The 26,745-nt window shown below is 50.3% G+C and overlaps 1 protein-coding gene and 1 long non-coding RNA gene across 9 annotated transcripts in view; one reads left to right on the forward strand and one right to left on the reverse strand.

Moving 5' to 3' along the window:
• LOC118526262 (uncharacterized) overlaps window positions 1-24,739 on the forward strand; it is a 30,221-nt gene extending 5,482 nt beyond the window's left edge. For 2 of the 7 annotated variants that reach the window (XR_013445046.1, XR_013445051.1), the window contains exons 2-7: window positions 9,422-9,541; window positions 10,473-13,014; window positions 16,161-16,357; window positions 18,464-18,604; window positions 23,409-23,536; window positions 24,564-24,739. This is a non-coding gene — a long non-coding RNA (uncharacterized LOC118526262). Of the gene's footprint in view, window positions 1-9,421; window positions 9,542-10,472; window positions 13,015-16,160; window positions 16,358-18,463; window positions 18,605-23,408; window positions 23,537-24,220; window positions 24,465-24,563 lie in introns of all 7 variants that reach the window. The other 5 variants (XR_013445047.1, XR_013445049.1, XR_013445052.1 and 2 more) reach the window with 5 other exon arrangements.
• SP2 (Sp2 transcription factor) lies at window positions 892-26,528 on the reverse strand. Of its 2 annotated transcripts, none has more exons than XM_036077412.2 (7): window positions 26,321-26,528; window positions 12,379-12,455; window positions 10,685-11,659; window positions 5,131-5,443; window positions 3,781-3,955; window positions 3,364-3,557; window positions 892-2,138 (listed from the first exon to the last, which is right to left on the reverse strand). In XM_036077412.2, the coding sequence occupies exons 1-7, from the start codon at window positions 26,376-26,378 to the stop codon at window positions 2,038-2,040; spliced, it is 1,893 nt and encodes a 630-aa protein (XP_035933305.1). In that variant the 5' UTR covers window positions 26,379-26,528; the 3' UTR covers window positions 892-2,037. The 2 variants fall into 2 exon arrangements, with proteins under 2 accessions (XP_035933305.1, XP_035933307.1); XM_036077414.2 differs by lacking the exon at window positions 26,321-26,528 and adding an exon at window positions 25,373-25,458.
• Between the last annotated feature and the right edge of the window lie 217 nt (window positions 26,529-26,745).

Here is a 26,745-nt window from a genome sequence, read left to right on the forward strand (position 1 = left end):
ATAACCTTTTTATTTCTTTAGATGTGAGGGTGGACTGGCTCTGAGGAAAAGCTGCTTGCTCACCAAGGCAGGCCACCAGTGGCAGAGGACCCAGAGTGAGGGAGTGGAGAGCTCAAAACCAAGCCTGGCCACTCCTGTGCGGCGCAGCGACCCTCGCTGTGTCCCTTGGAGGTGAAGAGGCATGTTGTTAAAAGGAGAAAGCACATACTGTTCTGTGACTCACCTCTCCCTTCAGCCCAGATGCTCTTCCGGCCCCGCCAGGTTTAAACACGTGCACCCACGTCCTCCTCAGAGCTCTGCCCACCCCCCCCACCCCCAAGAGCCCCACCAAAATTTCAGAGGTGCCGCACTTGGGCTGGCCTGTCTGGGGTGGGGGACGGAAGAAAAACACAATCCATGGTCGGGGTCCTCGCCCGGGGAAAGCTGGGCTCCCAGCCCTCCACCCTGGGAACGGATCTTGGCCTTAGGGAACTGCCTTTTCTCCAGACTCTCTAGCCTCCGGGGAGTGATGAAGCCAAGGGCCCTCTGGCTCTCTCTCTCCCACAGTTGTTGCTAAAAGGTTCTGAGGCCAAAGCCTTCCTCCTGGGGCTGGGGAGTTGAGCAGAGGAACTCTCCTGCTCGGAAGGAAGGCACTGCTGTGCCTCGAGTCTGCAGGCAGAGTGTGTGCCAGCTTTGATTCCCGCAAAACTGGCTCACAGAAGCAGCAACGCCTGTGCTGGGCCCTGGCCCGAGGTCCCACCTGGGGGCTCTGGGGGCTCGTGCCGACGCCAGGAGGGCCAGGTCCTGCCTCGGTCCCCGTGCGGACTGCTGGGAGAGGCCAGGGCTCCCTCTTCTGGAGTCCCCTTCTCCAAGCTCTCCGAGGTGAGAGAGGAAAGAAGCTGCACCGCCAGGTTGCAGATTTTGCCTCAGGCAACTAAATTTATTAGCAAGAAAAAATTTTTGTCAGCCCAGTGCTGACCAACAAAGTACATCGTTAATAAAGGATAACAAATCTGTCACTTAATTCATAAAACATACCTCAAGCAGTTACAACTAAAAATAAAGTTGGATTTTTGTTTAATTTAAAAGCCTCAAAAATAACAAGCAATATGTTTTTAAACATGTAGTAGACACAATTGTCCATTATACAATATACACTGTACACAAGTAGGGCTGGGGCCACAGCTGGGGTGGGATGAGGGGGAGAGGGAAGGGGTCAGGAGGTGAAGGTGTTTTTATCTGGATCCAGATTCGAGTTGAAATGCTGTGTCATTTAGAAAAGAGAATTGCTAGAGTGAGAAAAAAAAAAATCCGTATGCTCTTCATTGCCCCCCAAACCCTAAACTGAAGCAGGCGTGGGGGAGGTGAGTAACGAGGACAGGAAGAAGGGAGCAATTAAATAAAACTTTAAAGCACACACAATACACAGTGTTCATCATCTGAAGTAGAGTATAAGGCAACGTTCTCCATAGAAAAAGAGGGCATCGGTGGGTAGCTTGACTTTTTAAATAGAAAGTTGGAATGTGCTGGAGGAGAGCTGTGGCAGGGCTGGGCATGTGGAGTGGAGGCAGCCCCGTGAGCCTCTCCGGGGGGAGGGGGGTGCCAGTGGTGCCCTGGGGGCAGGGTCCCAGGGCATCCGAGGTGGCTGGTGGGCTGGGGAGGGGTGGGAGAGAGAGAGAGAGACATGGCACAATGCGACTCCGGCAGTGTTGGGGGAGAGGACTGGGGGGGCTCACTTTGCTCCTCGACGGAGTGAAATTCATGTTTTTCCTTTGGAAATAAGGGTTCCCACTCGTCCTGGTTTAGAACGTCTCATTGGGCACGGCCAACGTCCACGGTCTGGGCAGGCCGGGAGCTCGAGGTGAGAGGGGAGGGCCGGGGCGGAGCCGAGGGGCTTGAGAGGGAGGCGAGTAGGGGCAGCGGAGCCCCTTCCTGGGGGGACAGTCGCAGAACAGAAGGGAGGGGCCGACGGCAGCCCGGGGACCTCCTTTCCACCAGGGGCCCAGGCAGGACGCAGATGAGGGACTGTGTCTTCGGGGCCTCCCGCCTCAGTTGGCCTTACAAGTTCTTCGTGACCAGGTGGGTCTTGTAATGCTTGGTGAGATGGTCACTCCTCATGAAGCGCTTCTGACACTGGGCACACTCGAAGCGTTTGTCCCCTGGGAAGACAAGATGCACGTCATTTGGAGCCCACGTGCAGACACTGTCCCAGCCGACGAGGGAGGGGGTCACCCCGTAAAGCTGGCACCGCCATCCTGGTCTACCCACCTCCTGCTTACACATCCGCTCCCTACGGTCGACTCACGCAAACCCTTCGGCAGTTCTCGTTTCTCTGCGCCCCCGTGTGACGTCACTTCCCCGTCTCCTTTGTTCCCATCCTCCCTCCCTGCCTGAAGCGCCCCTACGTGGGCCCCTGTACCTGCACGAGGGCTCCTCCTGCTTCCTTCTGATCTCCGTCCCTGTGACTAACCCTGGCTCCATGTCTTCCCCCTGCGAGGAAAGCCCCACTCCTCGCTGGCCCGCCACTGCTGTTCTGAGTAGTGACTCTTTAGCCCCGGGGCGGGGGGCAGGATCTGCCTCCCTCCCCTGCCCCCCACCGGCCAAGGACTTTGGCTTCGGGTCGTGTGCCCCATCCCCAGTCCCAGGACGGCGGTCCCAGGACAGGGGTCTGCTCACGGACGCCCTCGCTCTAGCAGCGGTTCTCAAAGCGTGTGCTGGGGGCCGCCGGAGATTCCCGCAGCAGTGCTTGGTGGTAGACGGATGAACGTTTTTCTATTTTATCGTTCTCTATTTGCCAGTGCGTTAAAACATGTAACTATGATATCAAGCCTGCGGGGTCAAACACATGGCACTGGACACAAATGAGTAAAAACAGTGAAACGATGTGAGGGAAGTCATTTGGCAGATACTAGCAGGAAAGGCAGTGTGGGGAAGTGATTAGGAGTGTGGACCTGGGACAGAGCGCCTGGGTTGAACCCAGCTCCACCTGTCACTAGCTGGGTGACCCGGCCACCTCTCTAGCCCTCAGTAAAACGGGCACAATCAAAGAGCCCTCCCCACAGAGTCGTTCAGAGGATTAAATGAGTTCATGGGTAAAAAGCACTGTACGGTGCTTGGCCCTCTCCACCAGGGCTTGTTAAATAAGTAACTCTGCGGCTCTGGCGGAAGTCGTGGAGGCTGGGTCAGGGAAATGACCTCCGTTTGGGAAACGCTGCAGTAAAGGACTGGCTTGAAGGGATTTCCTGGGTCGTCCTGGCCCCCCTGAGAACAGTCTGTGGCTCTTGCTCAGTGGGGCAGCTCGCCGGCAGGGCCAGGAGGCGGGATGCTGCTGCAGGCAGCGGAGGGGGTGTGGGCCGGAGCGGGCCACGGGGGCGGGCGGCAGACCTGTGTGCGTGCGGGCGTGCCGCTGCAGCTCGTCGCTCCGGGTGAACCTCTTTCCACAGAAGAACCAGTTGCAGACAAAGGGCCGCTCGCCGGTGTGCAGGCGCACGTGGGCCCGCAGCAAGGACGTCTTCCGGAAAGTCTTGCCGCAGTCGGGGATATGGCACACGTGCTTCTTCTTGCCCTGCTCTCCGGACCTGGGAATTGGGTTGAGGGGCAGGGACGGAGGGAGTGGGAAGCCGAGAAAGGGAGGAGGTAGAAGATGGAGGCAGGACAGGATGGAGAGAGGATGCGAGGTCAGGTCCGAGGGCACAGGAAGGGTGAGGAGGACATCCCCTTTCCATCTGTGTCCCAGAGAAGGGCTGGGGGAACAGGCATGTGCCAGGCTGGTGGTCTGGACTACCCCCAGCCCCACGTTACCTCTTGTCCCCATCCTTGCAGTTGGGACACGTGCAGGCCATGCGGCGCCGCTTCTCCCCAGGCTGGGCCTCTCCAGCCAGGGCCTGCTCCATCTGCAGCTGGATCTGGGTGGGGCTTAGCCCACTGATGGTCAGGTTGTTCCCGGAGACGTTCTGCACCGTCAGCTGCTGCTGCCCTGTGGGGCAGAGGGGGGCCCAGTTGAGGGTGCGGAGGCCGGATGCCCTTCTGCCCTCGATAAAGGTGGTCGTGGCGGCAGCTCCTATTTCTGGGAGGCTCTTATGTGCCACATACCATTTTCAAGGCTTCAAATGTATTAACTTGCTTAGCCTTCACAACTCCATAAATCAGACACCATTATCCCTCTTTTATAGTTGAGGAACCTGAGGCTCAATAACATATCAAGGCCACAGCTAATCACTGGTAGGACCTGGATCTGAACCCAGGCAGTTGACGTCACGGTCGGTGTCCTGAGTCACTACACTGCCCACGTGACTTCAGTGGGGAAAGTTCCTGTCTTGGCTTGTCTTGGAGTGTTTCTTTGGAAACTCCTCTAAGCTCAGGCTCTCAGGAAGGTCTCCAGGGATTTTTGGTACGAAGAATGAGAAACCAGGACAAAATCAAGTCCTCTACGACTTGCATAAAGCCATTCCCAAGCAGGGGGAGTGTCACTGACCTAACACTGGTGTCTCTCTGAGTGGATGCATCCCATGCCCCTAACCCAGATGCACAATACGTTAAGTGCTGTAAACTCATTTAAGGATGAAAAGAGGAGATTCGGAGAGCTTCCACTGCCTTGAAAAATGCTCTTCACCCTGTTAAAGAACACCCTGCTAAAGTGCAAGGAACCATTTTTGCTACGTAGCTACGGTGTACCCTTGATTGTGTGCAAGGCGCTTTCGCACTGTAAATACTACCAAATATAACTACCGAAACGAAGTGCAGGACAAGCCATTCCCGCTGCCAAAGGCTCTGTCCTCTCCTTCCCACCTTAACTCAAGGCTGTCTCCTTCTAGAAGCCTTCTTTCATGTCCCTTTACCTGGAACCTCTCTTGAACATCTCCCTCGTGTCTGTACCAAATTAATCTGCATGAGTATGTTAGTTGGAGTTTTCCTGAGTACATCTTATGTCTCCATCATATTCCAAGATCTTTAGTCAGGTGGGGCCAACACGTGTCTTAGATGATATCAGAGGGCAACTGTAAGGACATGCTCTTAAGCTAGAAGGGGCCAGGCAAATGATGGGCAGTGTCCTCGCTGCGGTGACTGGGAACCCCAGGCTGGCCCACAGTTCTCATGGGCAGGACAAACAGGCCCGATGCCCACACCCTGGCTCGGGGGCCCTGCCCTCACCGCCGGTGCTGGTGATGGTGACAGGCACGCCCTGGACCTGGACACCGTTGATGCTGATGGTCTGCATGGCCTGGGCCGCGGCCGCCAGTTGCGCTGCGTTCAGGCTGATGATGCTCCCGGCGGGGGCGATCTTTGGCAGGGGGCGCTCTTTCCGGAGGATGGCGGCCGAGTGCTTTCTGCTGGTCCCACTCAGGTGGGGAGCACGGGACGCAGGGCTGCTGCAGGTGCTGGCAGAGGGGGCTGCGGCTGTTGCTGGGGGGCCGTCCTGGACAAGGACCGTCTGCACCTCACCGGAAGGCGTACGGATGTAGACCTGGAAGGGCCGGAGGGAAAGGGTCAGTGCCCCAGGACAGACTGCGCCCCACGCCCCCACACCTTTGAATGCAGTGTCACCGCCCTCACTGCCCAAGTGGGAAGTGGGGGCGCCTCTTGGTCCACCCAAGTCTTCTCCAACTGGCCCAGACCTACATTCACACTGCCGATGGCGTCCCCGTACTAAGGCAGCAAAATGCTGATTGCTGATTGGAAACCAACACTGAATTTACTTAGCATGGAAAAATACAACGCCAGCCCTCAGAATTAGAGAATTAGAAGGCAGCGAAATGGTGACGTCAGAAAAGATGCACCGTGAAAGACCACCAAACAAATGAAAACAGCTCTTAGGAGGCACGATCGATGAGAAACAGTTGTTCCCACCTCAGATTGGCAAAGATGGAAAAATAAAATATAATGCTCACCGTTGGTGAGACAGAAGGGAGACAGGCACTTACTCTTACATCAGGAGCGGGAGTATAAGGTGGTCTAGGCTTGCCGGAGGGAAATTTGGGAGTGTGTCTCAAAAGGCGTCAAGATATGCACGTTAGAGCCTAAATGGGACGAGGAGGCCTTTTGTGGGGCAGTGATGACAGCGGCCGGCCCGAGTGTCGCCGGCCCAGCAGGCTGAGGAGCATGTCCACGTGGAATATATTAAGGCTAAAGGAAGCGAGGTTTCTCACTGTCAGAAGAAGGTTACAAATATGGGAAGGGAGAAACTAGAATGAAGTGTGTGGCACTAGACAGGAATCAGAGGTATTGTGGCAACTCTTGGGTTTCGATATAAAGACAGAAATATAGATATAAATGTGTGTATATCTGTAGATGTACATGTGTGTGTCCATACCTATGTCTATATATCCAGGCATTACATGTGTGTACATATATATGTATGTATATTTATATATAGTTCTTGGCTGTGTCCGCTGAGAAGGGCTGGGAGCAGCAACGCTCCAGGGGCAATGAGCTCACCCAGGACCCGGGTTTCAGCTTCTAAATATCATGCTCCACTAAAAGGAACCAGGGCTCCTTGGAGAAAAAAACTGATTCCAGGTTTGGGGGCAGGGAGAGTACAAGAAGAGATGGGAACATCTGTGGTACCAGCAAGTAAGAAGGTCCTCAAGGAATGGGGGCACCACAGGGAAAGGACACAGGAGCCAACTGGAGGGCGCTCCCAGTGGCCAAATGGGATAACTTGAACATCAAAATCTTAATACTAATGGATTACAACCCACTGAATAAAATGGGAACCTAATAGTCCCTATTGACATAAACAAATGGAGAAGAGAATGACATATTTAAACAACCATTACTGCACTCTCCAAGAACGGTCGATCCCAGGGCTGGGGCTAAGAAATACAAGGAATGAAGCACTGACACCTGCCACAACAGGGGTGAAGCTTGAAAACACTACTACTAAGTGAAAGAAGTCGGTTGCAAAAGATCACCTACTGTCAGATTCTATTTAAACGAAATGTCCAGAATAGGCAAATTCACAGAGACAAAAAAATGGATTCGCGGTTGCCAGGGGAGTTGGGGGGAAAGGGGAAATGAGGTAAAGGTAGAGGGTCTCTTTTGGGGGGATGAAAATGTTCTCAGCAGGGAGGAGTGTACAGCTCTGTGAATATACTAAAACCCACTGAGCTGTACACTTTAAAAGGGTAAATTTCATAGCACGTGAATATCTCAAAGCTGATTTAAAAAAACAACAAAAGGTGGGAGTAGGCCAGGGGATACAGGGGCCATCTTCAAAGCACTCCAAACGGCCGAAGCTGGGAACAATGTGAGCAACAAAATAAATAACATGATCCTGGCTTATAACCCAAAGTATAAAATAAATACACATCAGCCCCTACTGCTATAAATAAATGATTGAGGGGCGCCTGGGTGGCTCAGTCGTTAAGCGTCTGCCTTCAGCTCAGGTCATGATCCCGGGGTCCTGGGATCGAGCCCCACATCGGGCTCCCTGCTCCGCGGGAAGCCTGCTTCTCCCTCTCCCACTCCCCCTGCTTGTGTTCCCTCTCTCACTATGTCTCTCTGTCAAATAAATAAATAAAATCTTTAAAAAAAATAAAAATAAAAAAAAAATAATAAATGATTGAAAAAGTAAACTGAACAAAGAAGAAAAAACTTTTCCTTATAGAAGAATTCCAAATAATATTACATAGATACTTTCCATTCCAGGATGTACAGCTTAATTCCCACCCCTGAAGACGGGAGACTTAGCAACTCCCTTCTAAAGAACAGAGAAAGGGAAAAGTAGCAACTTCCAATGAAGAGACCCGGCCAACGTTGCCTTAATCAGCGCAAAAGGTTATCATCAGGGCCAGGGCATCACCAGGATGTCCTGTGGATATCACGTGCTCCTCATATAATGTGAGAGGGCCATGTCACCTCTGCAGTATTCTTTCCAAAAGCCCATAACCCCAGAGTGGGGGAAGTTCTGTAGGATATCCGACCGATACAGCTCACGACTGTCAAGATCATGGAAAACAAGGACCAAAAGCTATCACCTGAGGGGCCTGGGGAGACATGCCCACTAAGTGCAACGTGGTATGTGGACTGGATCTTGGAACAGAAAGAGGACATAAGTGGAAAAGCTGGTGGTATCCAAACCAAGTGTGAAGTTAGTTAACAGTCACGTGCCAATGTCAGTGTCTTCGTTTTGACAAAGGTACCTGTATGATGTTTAACAACTGGGGAAACCAAGCGAGAGGGAAAGAGACACTATGTACTCCCTTTGCAACCTTTCTGTAAATAGAAAGTTCTTCTAAAACAAAACATTAATTTTAAGAAAACCTCTATCATAACAAAAGATACTAAAACAAGTGGGAAAAAGTCTGATGAGGAATGGGATATTTACGTAATCTCAAAGTACCTCTCTACAAAATACTAATTCGTTACAAAGAAAAAAAGGTGCAGAAATCTGGCGAACATCACTTTAATTGTCCCCAGTACTGAGACAAACTGAAATCACGCACCCCTTTTAGGGGACAGTGAGAACACAGCATCACGTCTGCGGTATTTCTGCAAAAAAAACCCAAAGCAAACAAAAAACAAGCCACAAAAACCACAAAAACCACACAACCCACATGTCATGAGGAAACATCACAGACACCTAAACTGAGGACCATATTCCAAATAACTGGCCTGTAGCCTTCCAAAGTGTCAAGGTCGTGAACATCAAGTAAAGACTGGGGAACGAAAGACATTAGCATGTTTCATTGCTAATTGTATTGTTGTCATGTACAATGTCCTTGCATGTAATAATGAGACACTTTCTATAAAACATTTGGAAGTGACAGGGATTATGGTGGCAACTTACACTCAAATGATCCAGGAGCAAAAAGTTATTTGTTAAAAAAAAAAAAAAATCCTGCTCTGATTTTGATTAGAGTTATTTTTAATTCCTGGGTTGTTTGGGATTGTTTCTCAGTTAAAAGCAAAGAAACAAACCTCATGTCATCTCTTAATGAATAGACACATCTTATCGTACCCCTTTTGCATATCATTGCTATTTCTGTGTATCTCAAATTTCTGTTACTAGAACATTTTTTGTTCATAATGTAGAGCAGGGGTCAGCAGACTTTTTCTGTAAAGGGCAGACAGTAAATATTTTAAACTCTGCAGGTCATGACGAGGTCCCTGCCTTGTAGTGCAAATGCAGCGCACACGGGCATTCCAATGTCTGCATTCCAGTTCAACTTTATTTACAAAAACAGAAGCGTGGGCCAGGTTTGACCTCAGGCTGTGGACTGCCCATCTCTGATACAGAATATAATACCTTTCAGAAAAATGTGCATATGCTTTGCCCCACTTTTAGGAATTTAGTTAGCTGTAAGACTGTAAACTGCCTACATCTACAGTTAAGAGAGTATCAGTTGTGTAATGTACAGCACCTCAGGATATTGGAAAACTATGTCATCTTTAAGAAATAAGGTAGCTAAAACTTTCTGCATATGTATGATTATTTCCTTAGGAAGACCTGGGTTAAGCCGTGCCTCCATCAATCTCAAGATATGGGACCTCAGGGAAGGGAGGGGAGGTACCGCCTAGGACGTGTGCACCTGAGCTGTCACCTCAGTTCCTCATCTGTAAGGTAGGTCTGGTAATGGAACCTCATAGGAATTCTAGTAAGTAAATTAAACAGTGTAAAGAAAATCACTTGGCAATACTTAATATGCCAGGATGGAGGAGGCATTCCAGGGCAGGCCTCAGATTTTCTCCTGTGTGACTTCCATGCCCATAGCTCAATCTCAAGGGCACTCCTTCTCCACCCAGGAGAGGACACAACTCCCCACTGTCACTCTCTGTGATGCTTCTGTTCTCTCTCCAGACAACTCCAGATTATAAATTCCTCAATGGCAGGAGCTATATTCTTATATTTAAAAAGATCCTTAACAACAACAACAACCTTGTCCTCAATTTTAACTGTAGCACCTGCCACACTGAGAAACAGCAAGTCAAGGTGAAAAGTGGAAAAGAGCATGGGGTTTGAAGTCAGAAACTTGAGTTGAATCCTGGCTCTTGTCATCTATGCCCCACGAGCTCTTGGATACTTCCTGAGTTCCAGGTTCTCCCATCTGCAACATGGGCATAATCTCTGGCATTTACTAGGCATACACAAACAACAAAACCACCTCACAGGGCCAAATAGATTCCAGAGTAATATGGCACCTTCATATAAGCCCCCCAAAAGAACATTCTTATTGAATTATTAACATCCCAGATGGATCTAGCCTAAGTATTCCTGCCGTCAAGCTGGGCTGTGTCTTCCTATTTTTTTCCTTGCCATTAACAATGACCAGAATTTTTCTCCTTTTTCTTGCTTTAAATCAAATTCTATGGTTCTGACTGAAATTCGTTTTTCTTGCTACTGTTCTGAGTATGTAGTTCTATCAAAAAAAGTAAATTTTATTAAAAAAAAAAAGTATGTATCTGCCCCCTACCCACCCTCCAAAAAAGACTCCCCAAAAAGAAGAAGTGGACCACAATATAGGTATATAGGGACGTCTCATCTGATTTCTAAGGATGAGCTGTACATAACCCTCTGAACTGAAGAGACCCCACGTGTCGGCAGAAATGGCCCCTCACTGCCCACCCCAGGCAACACGGACTCCCAGCACTCAGCTCAAACCAGGAGATGCATCAGCATCACCTTCCAAGCAAGCCAAGGGGGAACAGAGCGTCAGCCATTCAGTGCGAAGGAGAGAGAGGCGGGTGCAGAGGGTGAGTGTGGTACCTGAGTAGGCGTCGGCTCAGCCGCCTGGATCTGAAAGTTCTGGGAGGGCTTCTGGGGGACGGTGGGGAGGGTGGCAGATGCCGCCTGCACCACCCGCAGGGCCTGCTGGGGGATCTGCACCACCTGCTGCTGCTCGGCCTTGGGGGGCACCACCTGGACCTGCTGGACCACGGCGGGCTGGCCCCCACCGGGGCTCTGAACAATGAGCAGGTTGTTTCCTGCCTGGATGATGTTGTCCGCAGTGGTCTCAATCAGCACCGTCTCCACCTGCTCGGCCACAGCCACAGGGGGCTGGGAGGCAGGGAGACTCTTCTTCCTGGCTTTCTTGTTAGTCTTAGACAGTGGGGTGGGGGGGCTCTCCGTGAGGAGCTGAGTGGTGGCCCCGGAGTCGCTGGTGTTCACAAGGTTGTTGACGGGCAGAGTGAGCGTCACGTTGCCGCCCCCACCTGTCAGCTTCACCACATTGGCCCCACTCTGCACAGGGGCAGTGGTCGTACTCGACTTCTGGACGGGGGCTGGCTTGATGGGGACAGGCTTGTGACTGGATGGCGAGGGGCTGATGATGGCTTGGCTGGTGCCGGGGATGATCTGGATCTGGTTGGTGAGACTGGGCTGTACCTGGATAGTCTGGGAGTTGCTCGCCTGTATCTGAGGGACCGCCTGGTACTGGATATTGGCATTTGATCGGGTCCCTTTGTTGATCACAGTGGGGTTCTGGATAGCGAACACCAGCTGCCCCCCAGGATAGGATGCACTCAGTTGCGACCCCTGAATCTGAAGGATGTTTCCTTTGGAGGACAAGATTCCAAAGCTATTCTTGCCAGGACTGAGAGGGAGAGGGGCAGGTTTGATGGGGACGAGTTTCCGTGGTGTGGGCTGGGGGGGAGCAGGAGGGGTCACCGCAGCTTCCACGGCGGGAGGGCCGATTTTGCTACATGTTGCAGCAAGCAGGGCTAGAGGAGATGGCTGGGAATCCTGCGAGAGAACAAGCGGAGGAAAGGTGAGACGTGAACCTGCTGCCCAGCCACCCTCTGCCCTTCATGGTCCTCTCCTCTTGGCAGGCTCTTCGCCACCTCTGTGGTAGGCACGGTGCCAACATCTTTCCCTTCCCTGCTGGCTCCTCTTTGAGGGAGAAAGAGTAGGCAATGTCTTTCTCAGGAAGGAACTCTCCAGGAGCCCCCATTTACAGGGTGAACGAACACCCTTACTTCCCAGCAGCCTTGTTTCTCAGGGGGTCACGGAATCACCCTCAGCTCTTAGGCAGAAGTCCATTGGCCCATCACAGGCATTAAGGGGCCCCTGATTCCTCAGCTGAGGAAGGACTGAGGGAGGGACGGAGGGAAAGAAGAAGGGACGGGCCACAGGAAGAATAAACACTTTGGTAACGTGGGGAGGGCTGCTCTTTCGAGGTGACAAGGACAGAACCTCTGGAGTGTAGGGACCCAGCCTCTATTTCCCTTTTATGGTCAGTGGGAAAATCCTGCTTTTCCCCCTGACTCAACTGTGCCACCTCAGGTAAGTGGCCCTGGCTTCTCAGTTCAGAAAAAGCAGACAACCGAACCTTCCCAGGGCTCATATCCCAGGGTGTTTATAGTGAGCCAGGACAGAGTCTTCAGCTGTGGTTTAATGTCAGCTTCAGCAAGTGCTTCCAGGCTGGTGCAGCCCCCAACGCTCAGAACCCGCTGCCCACTCACCTGGGTGGTGGAGGCGGCGGGCTGCAGGTAGTCGCTGGGACTGACAGCGGCAGTAGCGGCCATGCTGGTCTGTGGATCTGTTGGAAGAAAAGACGGAATAATGCACAAGATGCCCAAATGGAACCCAGGCCCACGGGCCTCAGATACCCTTTTTGCCTCTCTTCGCTGCTGCTTCTCTGAGAGGTAAACCTTTCCTTACACCTCCCCACTCAAGGTTAGCAACCCTACATCTTGTTCAGTGGATGACCTCTGCTTTCCAATGACTTGTCCATCCCGGGCTGTGAGGGCAGCTGGTCCTGTCTCCAGCCATCATAAAGCCTGGGACAACACGAAGATACGAGACTTTGCCAAGACCAGCTTCAGTGACCTAACAGAGCTGTCTCTATGGGGTACTGCTGACTCTCTCTAGCTGGGTCGGAATCCCTATTTGGTGAGCAGGGGAGTCCCCCTCATCCCTGCAGTTCATCCTCTAGTTCTAACCCAAGCTTCTTGCTCACTCCTGCTATAGCCAGATGCCAAGTCAGCCTGGGAGAGAAGCATCTCTCAGCCAGGATCCCTGACAAAGATACACCTGCTCCATGAGGAAGTCTTAGGTGCTTTATGCTCAGCCTTCACCACAAAAGCACCATGGCCCAGGTAATGATCTTCAGCATATGGGTAACCGCTTTAAGTGAATTTACGTAGGCTAATAGGTATGGCTCCAAAGGCTTCACCAAGACTAGAACTAATGACTGAATATAAGAAGAAGAATGAAAATAGAGTAAATTCTATTTTCGTTAAACATGTACATATTTCTATATGTGAATACAGCAGGAAAAGTCTTTGAAAATGCTGGAATGTTGAAACCCATTATCTCTTGGTGGTAGAATTTTGCTTGACTTAAATTTTTTTCCTGTTTTTTCTGGATTTTCTCATTTTCCCACAGTCAATATATTCTTTTTTTTTTTTTTTTTAATAAAGAAAAATAAAGAATGTTGAGGAAGTAATGAGGGGAATTACTCTGAAATCTGATATAAAAGAAATAGAAGTAAAATGGAAATCATGAGAATTTGGGGTGGGGAGAGAATCTATGCCATCCTGTAGTTCATAAATCACTAAGGAAAAGGACACCAGGCAGTGAGACTTGCATCCTAAACCTTTGGAAGGTAGCTTTCGAGAAGTACAGAAACAAGGTTATTATTTCAGAGAAATAAACTGTGTGAGAAGCCAAAGGGCAGCTCTGGACAAAATCGTATAGGGAGATCCTGAAATATTACAGACACTGATCCTTGGCAAAATCCGAGAACACATGACCAAACAGCACACTACAATTACTGAAGGAAACAATGATCATGAGGAATAAGCACAGGGTTGCAAAAACGGAGTCATGCTGTCTCATGGGGTTTTGCATGGATACATCAAGAGAAGAGTATACACTGTGTTTTTTTATTTCAACAAGGCATCTGACTGACATCTTCATAATATTCTTAGGAACAAGAAGGGAAAAAAACCGCAGGCAGGATGGTCTAGTCTGGGGGCTAAGCCAGATGTGCCTCCCCCTAGAAGTGCTGAGATCCGCACATCCTGAGGGGTTTGCTGCTGCAGGGGCAACCGGGGTGTCTCAAACTAGGGGTGGGTCCCAGGAGGAGGGTCTGCAGCTTCTCCTTGGAGGCGTGTGCTTTTTCTGCCAGAATGTTTTCTTCTTGTGTTATCACTGTGATGGTCATCTTTTAAAAACAAACATCCACTGGGTGACTGCTACTTTACCAAGCTCTGCCTGTTTCGGGGCCTGTGTGTGTGTGTGTGTGTTTACAGCTGTACTGGTGCCAAGTGGCACCATTCTGACTGCGTGGGCTAATTAAGACAACTTAATTCTGCACGTTTTAATTCACGCTACATTTGTGCAAAGTGAGGGATGATAGCTCTTCAGAAGCGTGGGAGGAGTGTGTTGCTTGGCACAAGACACGGCAGGGTAGGCGTGCGAAACTCAAGCAGCCCGAGGTGTCAAGTTGGCCGTGCTTATGCTGACAGCAGTGATCTGGGTTCAATCAGATGTCATCCTCCCAGAATGTGGCTGGCGATGTGACTTTTACTGGCTTTTTGGTAGTTAATTAATTTTACAGGAGCTGGATCAATGAGCTGATAAACAGATTTGTGTGCATAATTAAGTAAAGTTGCAGCATTATAAATGAAAACGATCTAAGTTGACTCAAAAATGTTTTTCCTTTAGAGCAGTGGTGTTCAAACTATTTAGACCATGAGCCACAGTTATAAAAACAGTTTACGTCAAGACCCAGTATGCACGCACCCACACACTTCCCTGTCCTGTGCTCATGCAGTGAGTTTCTTGAAAAAAAAAAATCTGCCCTTACTATGTGTGACAGACTTGGGTATTTTTCTACTCTATTTCATTTTTTTAAAATGCTGGTTGTGACTCACTGAATTGGTTCTGTGCCCTAGAGGCTGGAAAACGTGGCTTTAGAGTAGTTGACCCACCACCCAAGTTTGGAAAACCATGCAAAGACCAAGCAGACAAGTTCAACTTGCAGATGTCACAAGACCGAGAAGGATTATAAATACACTGGCTGTCGGTATTAGGGTTCAAAGAGATCTTTACAAACTAGTATGTGCAGTGCTTTAGAGCATGAGGTCCCAAACCTCCATGAGAGTTGGGGCCGTGCTGTCATCAGTGGGGTGGCTGGGGCATCCCTCTCAGGCTCACTGGGCCATCTATAGGACAGAGGGAACAGCACACTCCTGGGATTCTGGGAGGTGTCAATAATTACTATGGAAGCAGCGCGCACACAGTGGATAATCAATAAATAGTGGTTTAAATTTTGAAGTTGAGTACATCCTGCACTTGGGTTAAAAAAAAAAATTCACATGCATATAGGACGGAACAACAGAGCTTCATAGTGGTCCTCCTGTGAAAAAGCCCCAGTGGGTTTGCCTCAAAGCTAAACAGGAGGCAATAGAATCTAGATGTGGTTGCCAAAAATCTACTGCAATCTTGGACTGCATTTCCAAAAGTTCAATCATAGAGGGATAAAAATAATCGTCCTAGTGTGTTCTGCACATTCAGGCCACATCTGGAGTGTCAGGTTTCGTTCTGAGGGATATGTTGAAAGGGGCATTTTCAATGGGAGATTGTTCAGAGGACAGCTGCAGTGGTGTGGCCGGGATGCCGGACTAGTGATACCCACCAGGGCAGCCACCCCATACATGGTTCAAAGACTTCAGGGTAGAAACGTCAAGAAGGCAGATTTTGAGGTGCCTGGCTGGCTCAGTAGGTAGAGCATGTGACTTCTGATCTCAGGGCTGTGAGTTTGAGCCCCATGCTGGATGTAGAGTTTACTTTAAAAAGGCAGACTTCAAATTAACAGAAGGGAGAACTTTCAAAAAATGGAATCAGCTGCCTTTTGAGGTAATGTTCTCCCTTTTCTGGAATCATTTAGACAAGAGGCAGGATGTGTGTCTCTGTTGGAGATGGGATGTCTAGATGGGGTGGGAACCTGGACTAAATGATATTGAAGATTTTTTAAATTCTCAGACCATGTTGCTGTTAAAAACAAGCTGAGTTACTTGAGGCCAAGGCTGGGAAGGGAAGGCAGGGGGCTCTCCCAGGAGGCTCCCCTGGACTCAGGTTCCCTTGGCTAAAATGGGTGACTGACTCTCCTGCAGACAGACATCTTCTGCTAAGGAAATGGAAGGGCACTAGAACAGGACAGAGTGCAAATGAAATGAAAACGGGCCTCGTGCTTCCTACTCATCTCCCTTTCCCATCTTCCTCTCTCCCTCTGCAGTCTTTGATACCCTGGACTCAAACAGTTCCGAGCTCGGGCTGGGCTCAGAGCGGTTCTTCAGTTAGGAAGTTAACAGCAGCATTTACTGAAGCGAGCTGCCAGAACTGCTGGGCCTGACATTGTACCATTTCAGTTTGGTTTCATTTTCCTCCCCAGCTGGCTCCTGAAATAACCCTCTAGCTTTCAAACCAGTGTTTGTAAGTATCTCTCCTAGTGTCGCTGAGCTTTGCAGCCCCTGGGCTGCAAGCTTGGGCAACCAAAACAGACTGATCTCCCTGCCATTGCAGAATTATATCCTGGGATTAACCATGAAAGGGAAAAGAGAAGCATTTCCAGTTGGGTGTTTGAAAATGAAAAGTGGTTCAGAACTGGCGTAGATACGTAACTGCAAGACTATGATCTTTGAACCTCAATTTGGAACCTTATATCTAAACGTGTAATTGGGACATAAATTGTGCTTAAATTTGTCTTCATACTATTCAAAGTGAGGCTAACTATTGTATGAAGACTGCAAAGGGACTCCTGGGCATAATCATGTAATTGTTTTATACCGCTTCTACCATTTTAATCGTACCATTTGCTTTTAACAGTTTACATCTGGTCACTGAAACCTACATTTAGCAACAGGGTAAAGGGATTTAGTGAGTATTCTTGAAAGAAAAGCTGCATTCCTTTCAGAGTTCAGTCATTCAGACTTTTCATTAGTTCAGGTTGGCTAAAACTTTCCCAACAGTCCCTTGGCTGGTGAAGATTGACCGTGATTTATTACACAAGCAACAGTAGCTCTCTTAGGCTCCATCCAAGGAAAACTTCCAGTGGCATCAAGCAAGGCTTCCAGACGGGGGTTGGGGGTGGGGTCTAGGGCTTGACGGCACCACCCCTGACTTTCCTCTCCCCATACTGGAAGCCAGTTTAGTTTCAACACAGCAGAAAAGGCATCCGCTGAGCCTCTGGCTTTTGATGGACAGATCAGCCATCTCCACCACCATCCCCTCCAGCGACAGCCTTTTTTTTCCTCCCTCCCTGGCCAAACTTGGTGGAAAAGCTGCCAGCACTTTACTGCTTCCCTCCTTTCTCACTTGCTAATTTCCCGGAGCAGCAGCTCTCTGCGGACACTGCTCCTGCCAAGGTCACCGAGGACCTCCTCACTGCTAGAGCCAACAGACCCTCTTCAGCAGTTCTTGACCCTCTCACTGTTTCCTCCTCCTCAAAATTCCCACGGATCTTCTCCTACGTCTCTGGCCTCCTCTTCCCCTTGTGGGCTCCTCTGCCTTTTGCCACCCTTCAATACTACTGTTCCTCAACACCCCTCCTTCTCACCCAATACCCGTTCCACAAGTGACCGTGCCCACTCACAAGGCTTCAGGTACTGTCCGCAGACTGACGACTCCAGGGCGTGTGTGTGGCCCCGGTCTCCTGAGCCCTTTGCAGGCCTTCGCTTGGATGGGCCACAGGACTGCCCACACTGAGCTGCCACCTTTGCCCGTTCTCTCCCCAGCTTTCTCATCCCCAGCCTCCACAGGCCCTCTTCCAGATCCTTGCAGTTTTCATTTCTGCCGCTGCCCTTTCCTTGCTCAGAGCTCTTCTCTCTTTACTAGCTAACACCTACTCACCCTTCAGGTCTCAGCCTGTTTTTTTCCCAGCGAAATTTATTGAGAGCCCACTCCGGATCCAGCGTGTCATTTACTCAGACCCCTGAGAGGAGGTTAACCCTACTCTGGTAACCCTCGCCACCCTTTAAATAATCATGGGCTTAATGTCTCTGTCGATATTCACAGGAGGGTGCCCAGGGTGGGCCAGGCCAGTTTTCATTGCACTGCTACACCACGCCCCAGCACACAACCCAGGGGTCATTCAGCGCCTGCAGGCCGGAGGAGTCTTTGGTTCAACCAGCCTCTCTCTGGTATTTCTAATCACAAGGAAACCTGAACGTCAACCTCATCGCCAATGACTCATCAAGTCCTCATGATTCTACCTCCTAAATATAAACCTCTTTCCAATCCACTCACTGCTCTCCATCCCCTTCGCCATGACCCTGGCATTAACCACCTTCCACTCAGCCTGGAATACCGCCCAAAGCCTTCACAATGGCTCCCCAGCCTCTGGCCTTGCCCGCTCTAATCCAGCCTCCACTATCAGTGTCAGAAGAATCTTTAAAATGCAAATCCCATCCAGCCACTCCCCTGATTATACCCTTCAATAGCTTCCAGATGATCTTATGATAAGCTTGTAAAAGCCAAAACAATCTGCCCTTCCCCCCTCTACCTCTCCTTTATCTCTTGCTCTTCCAACTCTCCCCACAGGCACGTCAGTGTTTTCCATTTCTGGAACGATGCCATGCCCTCTCTCACTTGGAGCCCAAGTTTGCGCACACGCGTGTACGCGCTCTCTGTCATTTATCTGGCCAACGGCAGTCCTCAGAGCTTGGTTTATAACTCACTCAGGTAAAACCTTTCCTGACCTCTTCCCTTCCAGCCCCCCAAGTCTGGGTCAGGTGCCCCTGCTATATGCCAATGCACAGGCCCCACAGCCCCCTTTACAGAGCAGGGAGTGATATCTGTCCTAGAGGTCTTTCCATGGGCTGGCTCAAGGAGCACCAGTAACAGCAAGAGGCCTCAAACAGGACCCTGAAGTCCTGGCCATCAGACTGGGGGCCATTCCACTGGTCTTTCACTTGAGAACACTACTCCTGAGACACAAGGAATGAGAGAAGGGGTCCAAAGAAATACCACAATAGGCTTTAGGAAGCTCTTTTCCCTCTGGAGAGAACTTGGGTCAAACTCCATAGCCAGACCTTGGGGGTACTTGGCTTTTTTTTTTTCTTTGCCTCATGGGTTCCTACCATGGCTTTCTTGGCCATGCGCTATGTTATTTCCCCTGGAGGAATTTCACTCTGCACAAACAGTCCTTCTGCTGGCTATTTTGGTCAGCTCAGCTGGGCCGGAAGCCAACAAAACAGTGTCTAAGCCCAGTCTCTCCCAGTTGCCTGGCCTGGAAGAATTCAGAGCTGGTAAGGGAAAAGCAAGCCATGGCTGGTTTAAGAGAACAAAGCTGGACCTCAAAGGGCGTTCATAAATGAGCTAAGAGAACTGGCCCGCATGGAGAGAGCAGTGACACTGGCAGTTAAAGACTCCAAAGCGCTGAGAAGCAAGTCTCCAGCACTGTAATAACCATACAGAAGAGCTCAATACGGGCAAAAGGAACTTCATTGATTTCCAATTCAGGAGGACACTGTGGGTGGCGGCTGGCTAAGCTGGCTAATGCCTCAGGCCAGAGGAGGAGGGTGGAAAAGAAGATTTTGTCTCTATCCAGACACTTTAGGAGCCTTCCCTGCGCCCAACTTTGACCCCAGCCTCAGCCCAGGACCCTTATGTGGGCCCACAATTTCATTAAGAAGTTAAAATTCCCTACATCGGCTAAGTTCCATTATTTCTCTCCATTTCAAGCAAAACCCCTTGCCAGTTACCCATAATTGCTGCCCCTAATTCCTCTCCTGCCATTCCTGGAACTGCTCCAGGTTTTGCCATGCCACAGAGACCATCAGTGACCTCACGTTGCTAAGTCTAACAGTTAATTCTCAGGCCTCATTCTGTGTGTTGATCTGACAGCAGACCCCTTTCTTCTTGAAACACTTTCTCCACTTGGCTTCTAGGATGCACTTGCCAGGTTGGCCTACCTCTCTAGCTACTTCTTCGAAGATTCCTTTGTTGGGTGCTCCTCTCCTCAAATTCTAATTGGTTGGGCGGCCCCAGGGTGCCGTCTCAGCATTTACCTTTCTTCTGTTTACACCTGTTTCCTGGGTGATTTCATCTAGCCTCACAGCTTTAAAAACCAACAGTACATAGGTTCTACGTAATGATGACTTCCAAATTTATATCTGCGGACTTGTATATCCAACTGCCTACTGACATCTCCACGTGGATATGTTAACAAGCATCTCAAATCTAACTAGCCACTGATATCGCTCTAATTCTGTGTCTCCTTCAAACTTCCTCATGCAGGGGTTGGAATTCTGTCCTTCTAGCGGCTTGGTGCTAAAAACCCTGCAAGTCATCCTTGCCCCTTCTTATTTTCCACACTCTACATCTGACAGTCAGCAGACACTTTAGGTTCTACCTTCAAAATACATTCAAAATCGGACTGCTCTCACCACCACCTCTTGTTATCACCCAGATTCAGGTCTGCATCATCTCTCCCCTGGTTAAATGCAAAAACCTCCTATCTGGACTTCTGACCTTGTTCCCATCAGCCTATTCGCAACATGCATCCAGAATAAAACCTATCCACACTTCATGGTACTCCTCTGCTCAGAGCCCCCCCCCCCCCCCAACAGCATCCCCTCTCCCATTCAAAGTAAGAACCAAAGTCCCCACCACGACACATAAGGGCCCTATGTGACCTGTCTCTTGTGACCCCTCTGACCTATCCCGTCACTCCCCTTCACTGCTTCAGCCACACTCGCCTCCCTGCGGTTTCCCAACATGCCAGGTTTGGCCCCTTCTCAGGGCCTTTGCACTTGCTGTTCTCCTTCACCCTCCGCCTCCCACCCCAGACTGAGCATGGCTGATTCTCTCCCTTCTCTCCCGTTTTGCTCTCACGTCACCATCTCACTGAAACTTGCCCTGACCACCCTATATAAATTTCACCCTTTCACATTCTTCTATCCTCTGTTCTGTTTTTCTCCTTAGCACTTCCCATATCTAATACCGAGGAGTTATTTATTTATTGTCACCCGCTAAGATGTAGGCTTCCTAAAGCCAGGGATTTCCCCTTGCTTTACCCACTGTTGTATCCCTCCTACTTGGCACATAGTAGGTGCTTAGTATATTCTTTTTGAATGGATGAATGAATGAATCCTGGAGGCTGTAGAGCAGGAGAGCCTAAATGGAGTTTACAAGAGAAAACCCGCAGATGTGTGTGTCCTGGCAGGAGGCTGGGAATCCACTTGCCAGGTCGGCTCAGCTGATGCAGGCCCAGATGGAACCCTCAAGCCCGCCAGTCACCTCATGAGGGGACAAGTGCTTGTGTGCAGACCAGCATGGTCCAGTCCTGCTCCTGGACAAATACCTCCAAGCCCACACCTCATCACCACCCACCAGGCACCACATTTCAATGCTTCTTTTGATTAACATACATGGGGAGGGGGCTCTTTTCTGAATGAGTTCAGATGAGAGCATCTGCTATATGTACACCCCTCCTCGAAATGGGACTGTCATTTGCTAATTTGCATCCTGCCTGGGTCACACCCAGTGGTCCTAGAAGGGGCTCTGGAGAAGTGAGTGGGGACCCAGGGCAGCGGAGGGTGGTGGAAACTCTGCGCTCTGACAGAGCAGCGCCAGGAAATGGTACAAAGAATCCTGACCTCAGAGCTGTCTTGGAGAACGGGAGGAAAAAAGAAAGCAAGATACACTTTTTCCCCCTAGAAGAGCATTCTGTACAAACACGCTTTCTCTGCTTTAGCACATTTATTTGAGTCACTCCCGCATTCATCCTGGGCGCGAACCAGTTCTGAGATGAGTGCTGACTTCATACCATTTACTGTTCTGAAGGCTGGGAAATGTTTTGGTCTGTGTTGAGGCCAATCTGAGAAGACTTCAGTTAGACACTGACCAGGGGCTAAAATGTTCCACTTCCAATCACACGGCCCTGCCTGCTGTCTCTTATTCCCCAGTCACACTCTCTGAGAAGCCGCTTTGTGATTCCACTGAGCCCCAGAGGAGAGGTAACAAATACCCCAAAGAGGAAGCTCTAGAAAGAGGACATTTGGCAGGGTGCAGGCCAGTGCGTAAGGACAAACTGGCATCTCAGAGCCCTTAGAATCAAAAACAACAGTCACCCAAGCTAAACCTCGGCACTGCGATGGTGAGGCTTCTGGCCAGGTGCGATTCGGCAGCTGAAACAAACTGTAGCTAAGGGAATGAGGTGTCCGGAGGGAGCATTCAAACAGCTGGGCCTGCACACATGCTTTTCCGTGACACAAACAGCCCTGATCTCAACACTGCTCGGAGCCGCTCCTGGGGACAGACTGAACAGCATCTCAACTGGGCACTCAGCCCTTTCGGTCTCTGCTGCTCCTGAGCAGAGCTCATCTCCCCAGAGCCCACCAGCCCAGAGCCCACCCTGATGAGAAGCCTGGTCATCCCCCGTGTCAGTGACGGCCTCGGAGCACTCAGAAAGAGCACTTCCTAGACACGTGGTAGAGGCCATGGCTTCCCCCAAGCAGTGAGTGCTGGCTGAGCTTGCTCCTGGGTTCTCTTTCCATCATCCCGTGAGGCAGCAGAAAAATCAGTTTTCCATTCTGGAATCCTATCAACTAGAACAAATCTACCAGTACCACCTGGGAGCATCTCTTCTAGGGCGATCTCTAATCCCTTCCCTACTTAGGCTGACAATGCCCTTGAGTTGGTAATGTCCCATGTTTTTACCCTCTTAATCCATAGCAAAAAACAAGCAAAACATCAACAAATGCATTCCATCATGATGCCCATTTCTCAGTCCAGCTTGTACTGATTTGGTCCAGCATGTAGGCCAAGTTTTCCTAGCTTAGAACTTATTAGAAGTTCCCTAATCCAGTTGAGCTACCCAAAGGAACCAGATGTATCACCCAATAAACTCATAAGAAAGTACTGGAGTTTCTCCAAATAGATTTTACTTCAAGTCTTCAGCCCACAAGGTTTCAACTGGACCACATAATCATTTAAACTCAGAAGTGTTCACATCTCTACACTTTCTAATACTCTATACGCACTTTAAAGCAGTGTTTCTCTGCATCCTTCATTCTGTGGCCATTGCCCACCCCTTCCAAAATAATTACATTTTTCAATCCTTGGAAGCAAGGCTTCCAATATGTGTGTAAACAGAGAACGGAGAAGGCGAAGATAAGTCATAAAAGAAAAATATGCTACATTTCCATCATAGAAATGGGGTGACAAAGTCTAGAAGATTGCTGAACTCAAGCCAACACCAGGGTCTACTGGCTGACAGCAAGTTTAGAATGTCTTCATAAGGGCCCTGGATGGGCAATACTTGCTTAAAGCAGACTCGAATTATCACATGCCTATGGCAAAGGATGGTTCAGGTTACAGAGACCCTGCAGCTCCTCCAGAGGGCTGCCATTAGTCAACAGAAGGAGGAGAAAGTTCAAGGCCAAGATATCCAAATGAACTAACCTAGCTGCTGTTACACCCTGAAGCTCCTTTACCCAGATAATTTGCCAAAATCTTTACAGCTTCTTCTCTCCTCTGACAGGCCTCCAGAGGCCCAAACTAATAGAATCGGAGGTAAAAAAAAACAAAAAAAACTGGCCAGTCTATGTGCTGTCAACACTGATGCCAAACTCTTCCTCCAGGATCCAGTTCTCCCTATGGGGCAGTCAGGTGAGGATCTGATTATGAACTAACTCCACTTGGGTCTCCTTGGCAAAGACGCTGTGTCTTTAGCTCAGGAGGTTCGTAATTATGTCAGACCAGCTTTTTTTTTTTTTCCTTGCTGCTGCTTTCAAATGAAGGGGGTAAGCCTCTCTACAACCAAGGGGAAGAACCAGAATTAGAAAACTTACCAATCGCCCCAGCCAATGAGAATCCATTTCCAACAGGTATTAATGCCTGTTAGAAGCCACTGGAACACTGACATCATCAGCCCAACTGCTAGGTTGTCTGACAGATGCGCCCCCTTCATCGCACACAAGAATTTAAAACAAAACAAGACACTGCAGTTACATTCATTATTGCTGACAACATGTTTCTTTGTGTTATTAATCAAAATGACTTCTATGGTGTGGACTCCTGCACTGTTCCTTTAACAGCCTCTCTGTGAATTGGCCAACACCTTTAACTTTCTAGCCCTAAAAATCTTACCCAAAACACCAACTCAACACCTAGCCCTCCATTATGATACTTAATGCCTTCTGGGTTAGAGCATGCAAGTTTTAGATAGTGCATGCTAGTGCACCTTGAAAGAGTCATCACCTATAAATCATCGCTTAAAATCAGTGTAATGGGGGACCATGAGCCAATTCATTGCTTAAAGCAGATCTCTAGCTCCTCCCTCCCTTTCTCTAGGAATCAACAAGTAAGTGAGCAAGAAGTAACCTCAAGAAAAACAAACGTTGGGAGAATGTGCACTGAGAAGAGCCAGAGGGAGTCCCTCTGGATCAAGTTAATTAAGAAACAAACATGAGGGTATATTGGAATCAAAACCAAGGAATGCAGTGAAGACAGGTTTCTCAATTGCCCAGAGGAGAAGACACAGTTCCTTTTCAACTAAAATTAGAAAGCCACTGGGAACATAAGCCAAGAAGCACGGGTAGGAGGCTGAAAACCTTAAGTCAGCAATGGGGATGGAGGTGGGGTGGAGGAAGAAAGTAAGTATCGGTTTTGTTTTGTTTCTGTTGTCATTCCTTAGGTTTGCACCTGGCTTTTGGAAATCAGCAGTCCCCCCGACGGAGCATCAGCTAACAGGCTGGGAACTCTTTGTCAACAAGTTCTTAAACGGCTAACAATTCTGCTAAGAGCTTGCATGTATCTAGCTGGTACTCAAAGACCCAAGTAAAAACATTAAACGGAGGTTTCTGCCCACTCCGCAGTCTAAGGCGAGAAGTCATCTGTCCAAGGGGTGCCCTCGTGTCCGGACACCATCTCTCCATTGGGACATATCGGGAACCAGGCTGGGTTCTATGCCCAGCAGTGCCCATGTGGTTGGCGCCGTCTGCATTTCAAGCATTCCCTTGCTCCTCTCTGCACTCGGGAGGGCCCCGAATCGCTGGCGGGCACCTAGAGTCAGAGTGCAGGAGGGTCCCCCGAACACAGGACAAGGACGAGGAGCGTCGGCCGCCTCCTCGGGGCGGACCCAGGCTATGTCCACGGGCCGAGCAGCACTGAGGCGGGTCGGCAACCAGGCGGAGGGGGGTGCCAGGCCCGCCCGGGTGCCCGCACCTCTTGCCAGCCCCCGGAAGCGCCACCCTCCCGCCCAGCGGGCTCCGAGGGGGCGGGGAGTCGAACGCCCCCTTCCGGGTGCCTCCGCCCGGCTGGCCAGCCCCGCTCCTCCTCCGGGCGGGAATCCTCCCTCCCCCGCCCCTCCCGGAGCCGGGCCCCGGCGCCAGGCCCGGCCCCAGGGGGGAACCCCCAGCCCCGGCTCCCCGTCCCTGCGGCCTCTGCCCGTCTTCCCGACCCTTGGGGGCCGGGAAGACCCCGCCGGCAGCGGCCAGGACCCACCGCTCATTACGACATCTTCCTCCCTGGCCTCCGCCGCCTCCGCCGCCACCGAGAGCCTGACACCGCCCGCCCAGCACCCGCCAATCCCGGAGCCCGCCACCGCCCGAGCGACGGCAGCGTTCACCAATAAAAGTTCAGTACATTGGGGACCGACAGCACCAATAACCAATCAAAGAGAGGCATCTAGAGCGACGTTGGTTTAGCCAATCGACCTGTGAAATGTCACTGATGGACGGTAGAGGGCACCAACCGGAAACCTACTGAAGAGTGAACGACATGTTCGCCAGCCAATTGGCGGGAGGCAAAGTCCCGCCCACTAGGTGGATGATGGACAGCAACAGGAAGCTAGACGAGGAGGGGTTTAGCCGAGGAGTGGTTTTGTATTGGTCGTGGTTGACCTTCCACCCACCTCGAACCCAAAAGATGAGTGATAGATCTCCCCTAAAGCCAATCAGAAGTCCTTAGGGTGAGGCCCAGAAATGCCCTATAAATAGTACATACATTACACCTCAGTCCAGTGTCGCCCTGGTGTGGCAGGGGCCACCTGCTTTTCGGCCACTCAAGCCCCGTGCCTGGTGAGTGGGAAGCCACCAGCCTTTTTATTTACTCCCTCGCCTTTCAGCGCCTCGGGGGAGGGAAATGAGCCCCCAGGCGATTTTGTGCTGCCAGGCGTCGGAGTCCAACAATAGCGGGAGTTGGTGCTACGTGACACTTCCGAGAAAAGGGATTATTTCGCCGTCTCGGTTCAAGCCCCTGTCCATCCTCACCTGGTTATTGCCGCGACCGCCCCCCCCCCAACGGGCGGCCCCCCAAAATCTCCTGAAGCTGTCTAAAGGGAGATTTCCCGGGGCTGCCTCTAATAATCCGATTCTGTGTGTCTGGGGCACCCCTGGAATATGCGCTCTGACCAGCGCCTCGGGCGGACAGAATTGGTCCTGCCCCACTTACCTCCCGGAATGAGGTGCCGAGTGAGTACGCACAGCGCTTGGAGGGCGCTGCCGGGCATTATCGAGAAGGAATCCTCTCTGGCTTCAGACCAGCCTGGGTGCGAAATCTACACATCGCACTTGGAGAGGGGCCGGGTACTGAAACTCCCGCGCCTTCCGTCCCCGTCTGTACGAGGAGGCTCACCACACCTACACCTCCGAGCAGCGGCTTCACTCTCTCTTTCTTTTTTTTTTAACCATAAGCCACAGCGAGAAATACATTCGAATCCTGATACAGTACACTTACACTCCTGCGAGAATGTATAACAAAGTTTCCGCAAACAATACTAAACCTTCCTACCCGTGAGACGCTGATATTTTCTATCCTGTTAACCTTCCTTCCTCCCTTCCTTTCTGCCTGCCTTCCTTTTCTTGATTATGGCTGGC

This window comes from Halichoerus grypus, chromosome 2 (assembly GCF_964656455.1).
Source record: "Halichoerus grypus chromosome 2, mHalGry1.hap1.1, whole genome shotgun sequence".
NCBI classification, from domain to species: Eukaryota; Metazoa; Chordata; class Mammalia; order Carnivora; family Phocidae; genus Halichoerus; species Halichoerus grypus.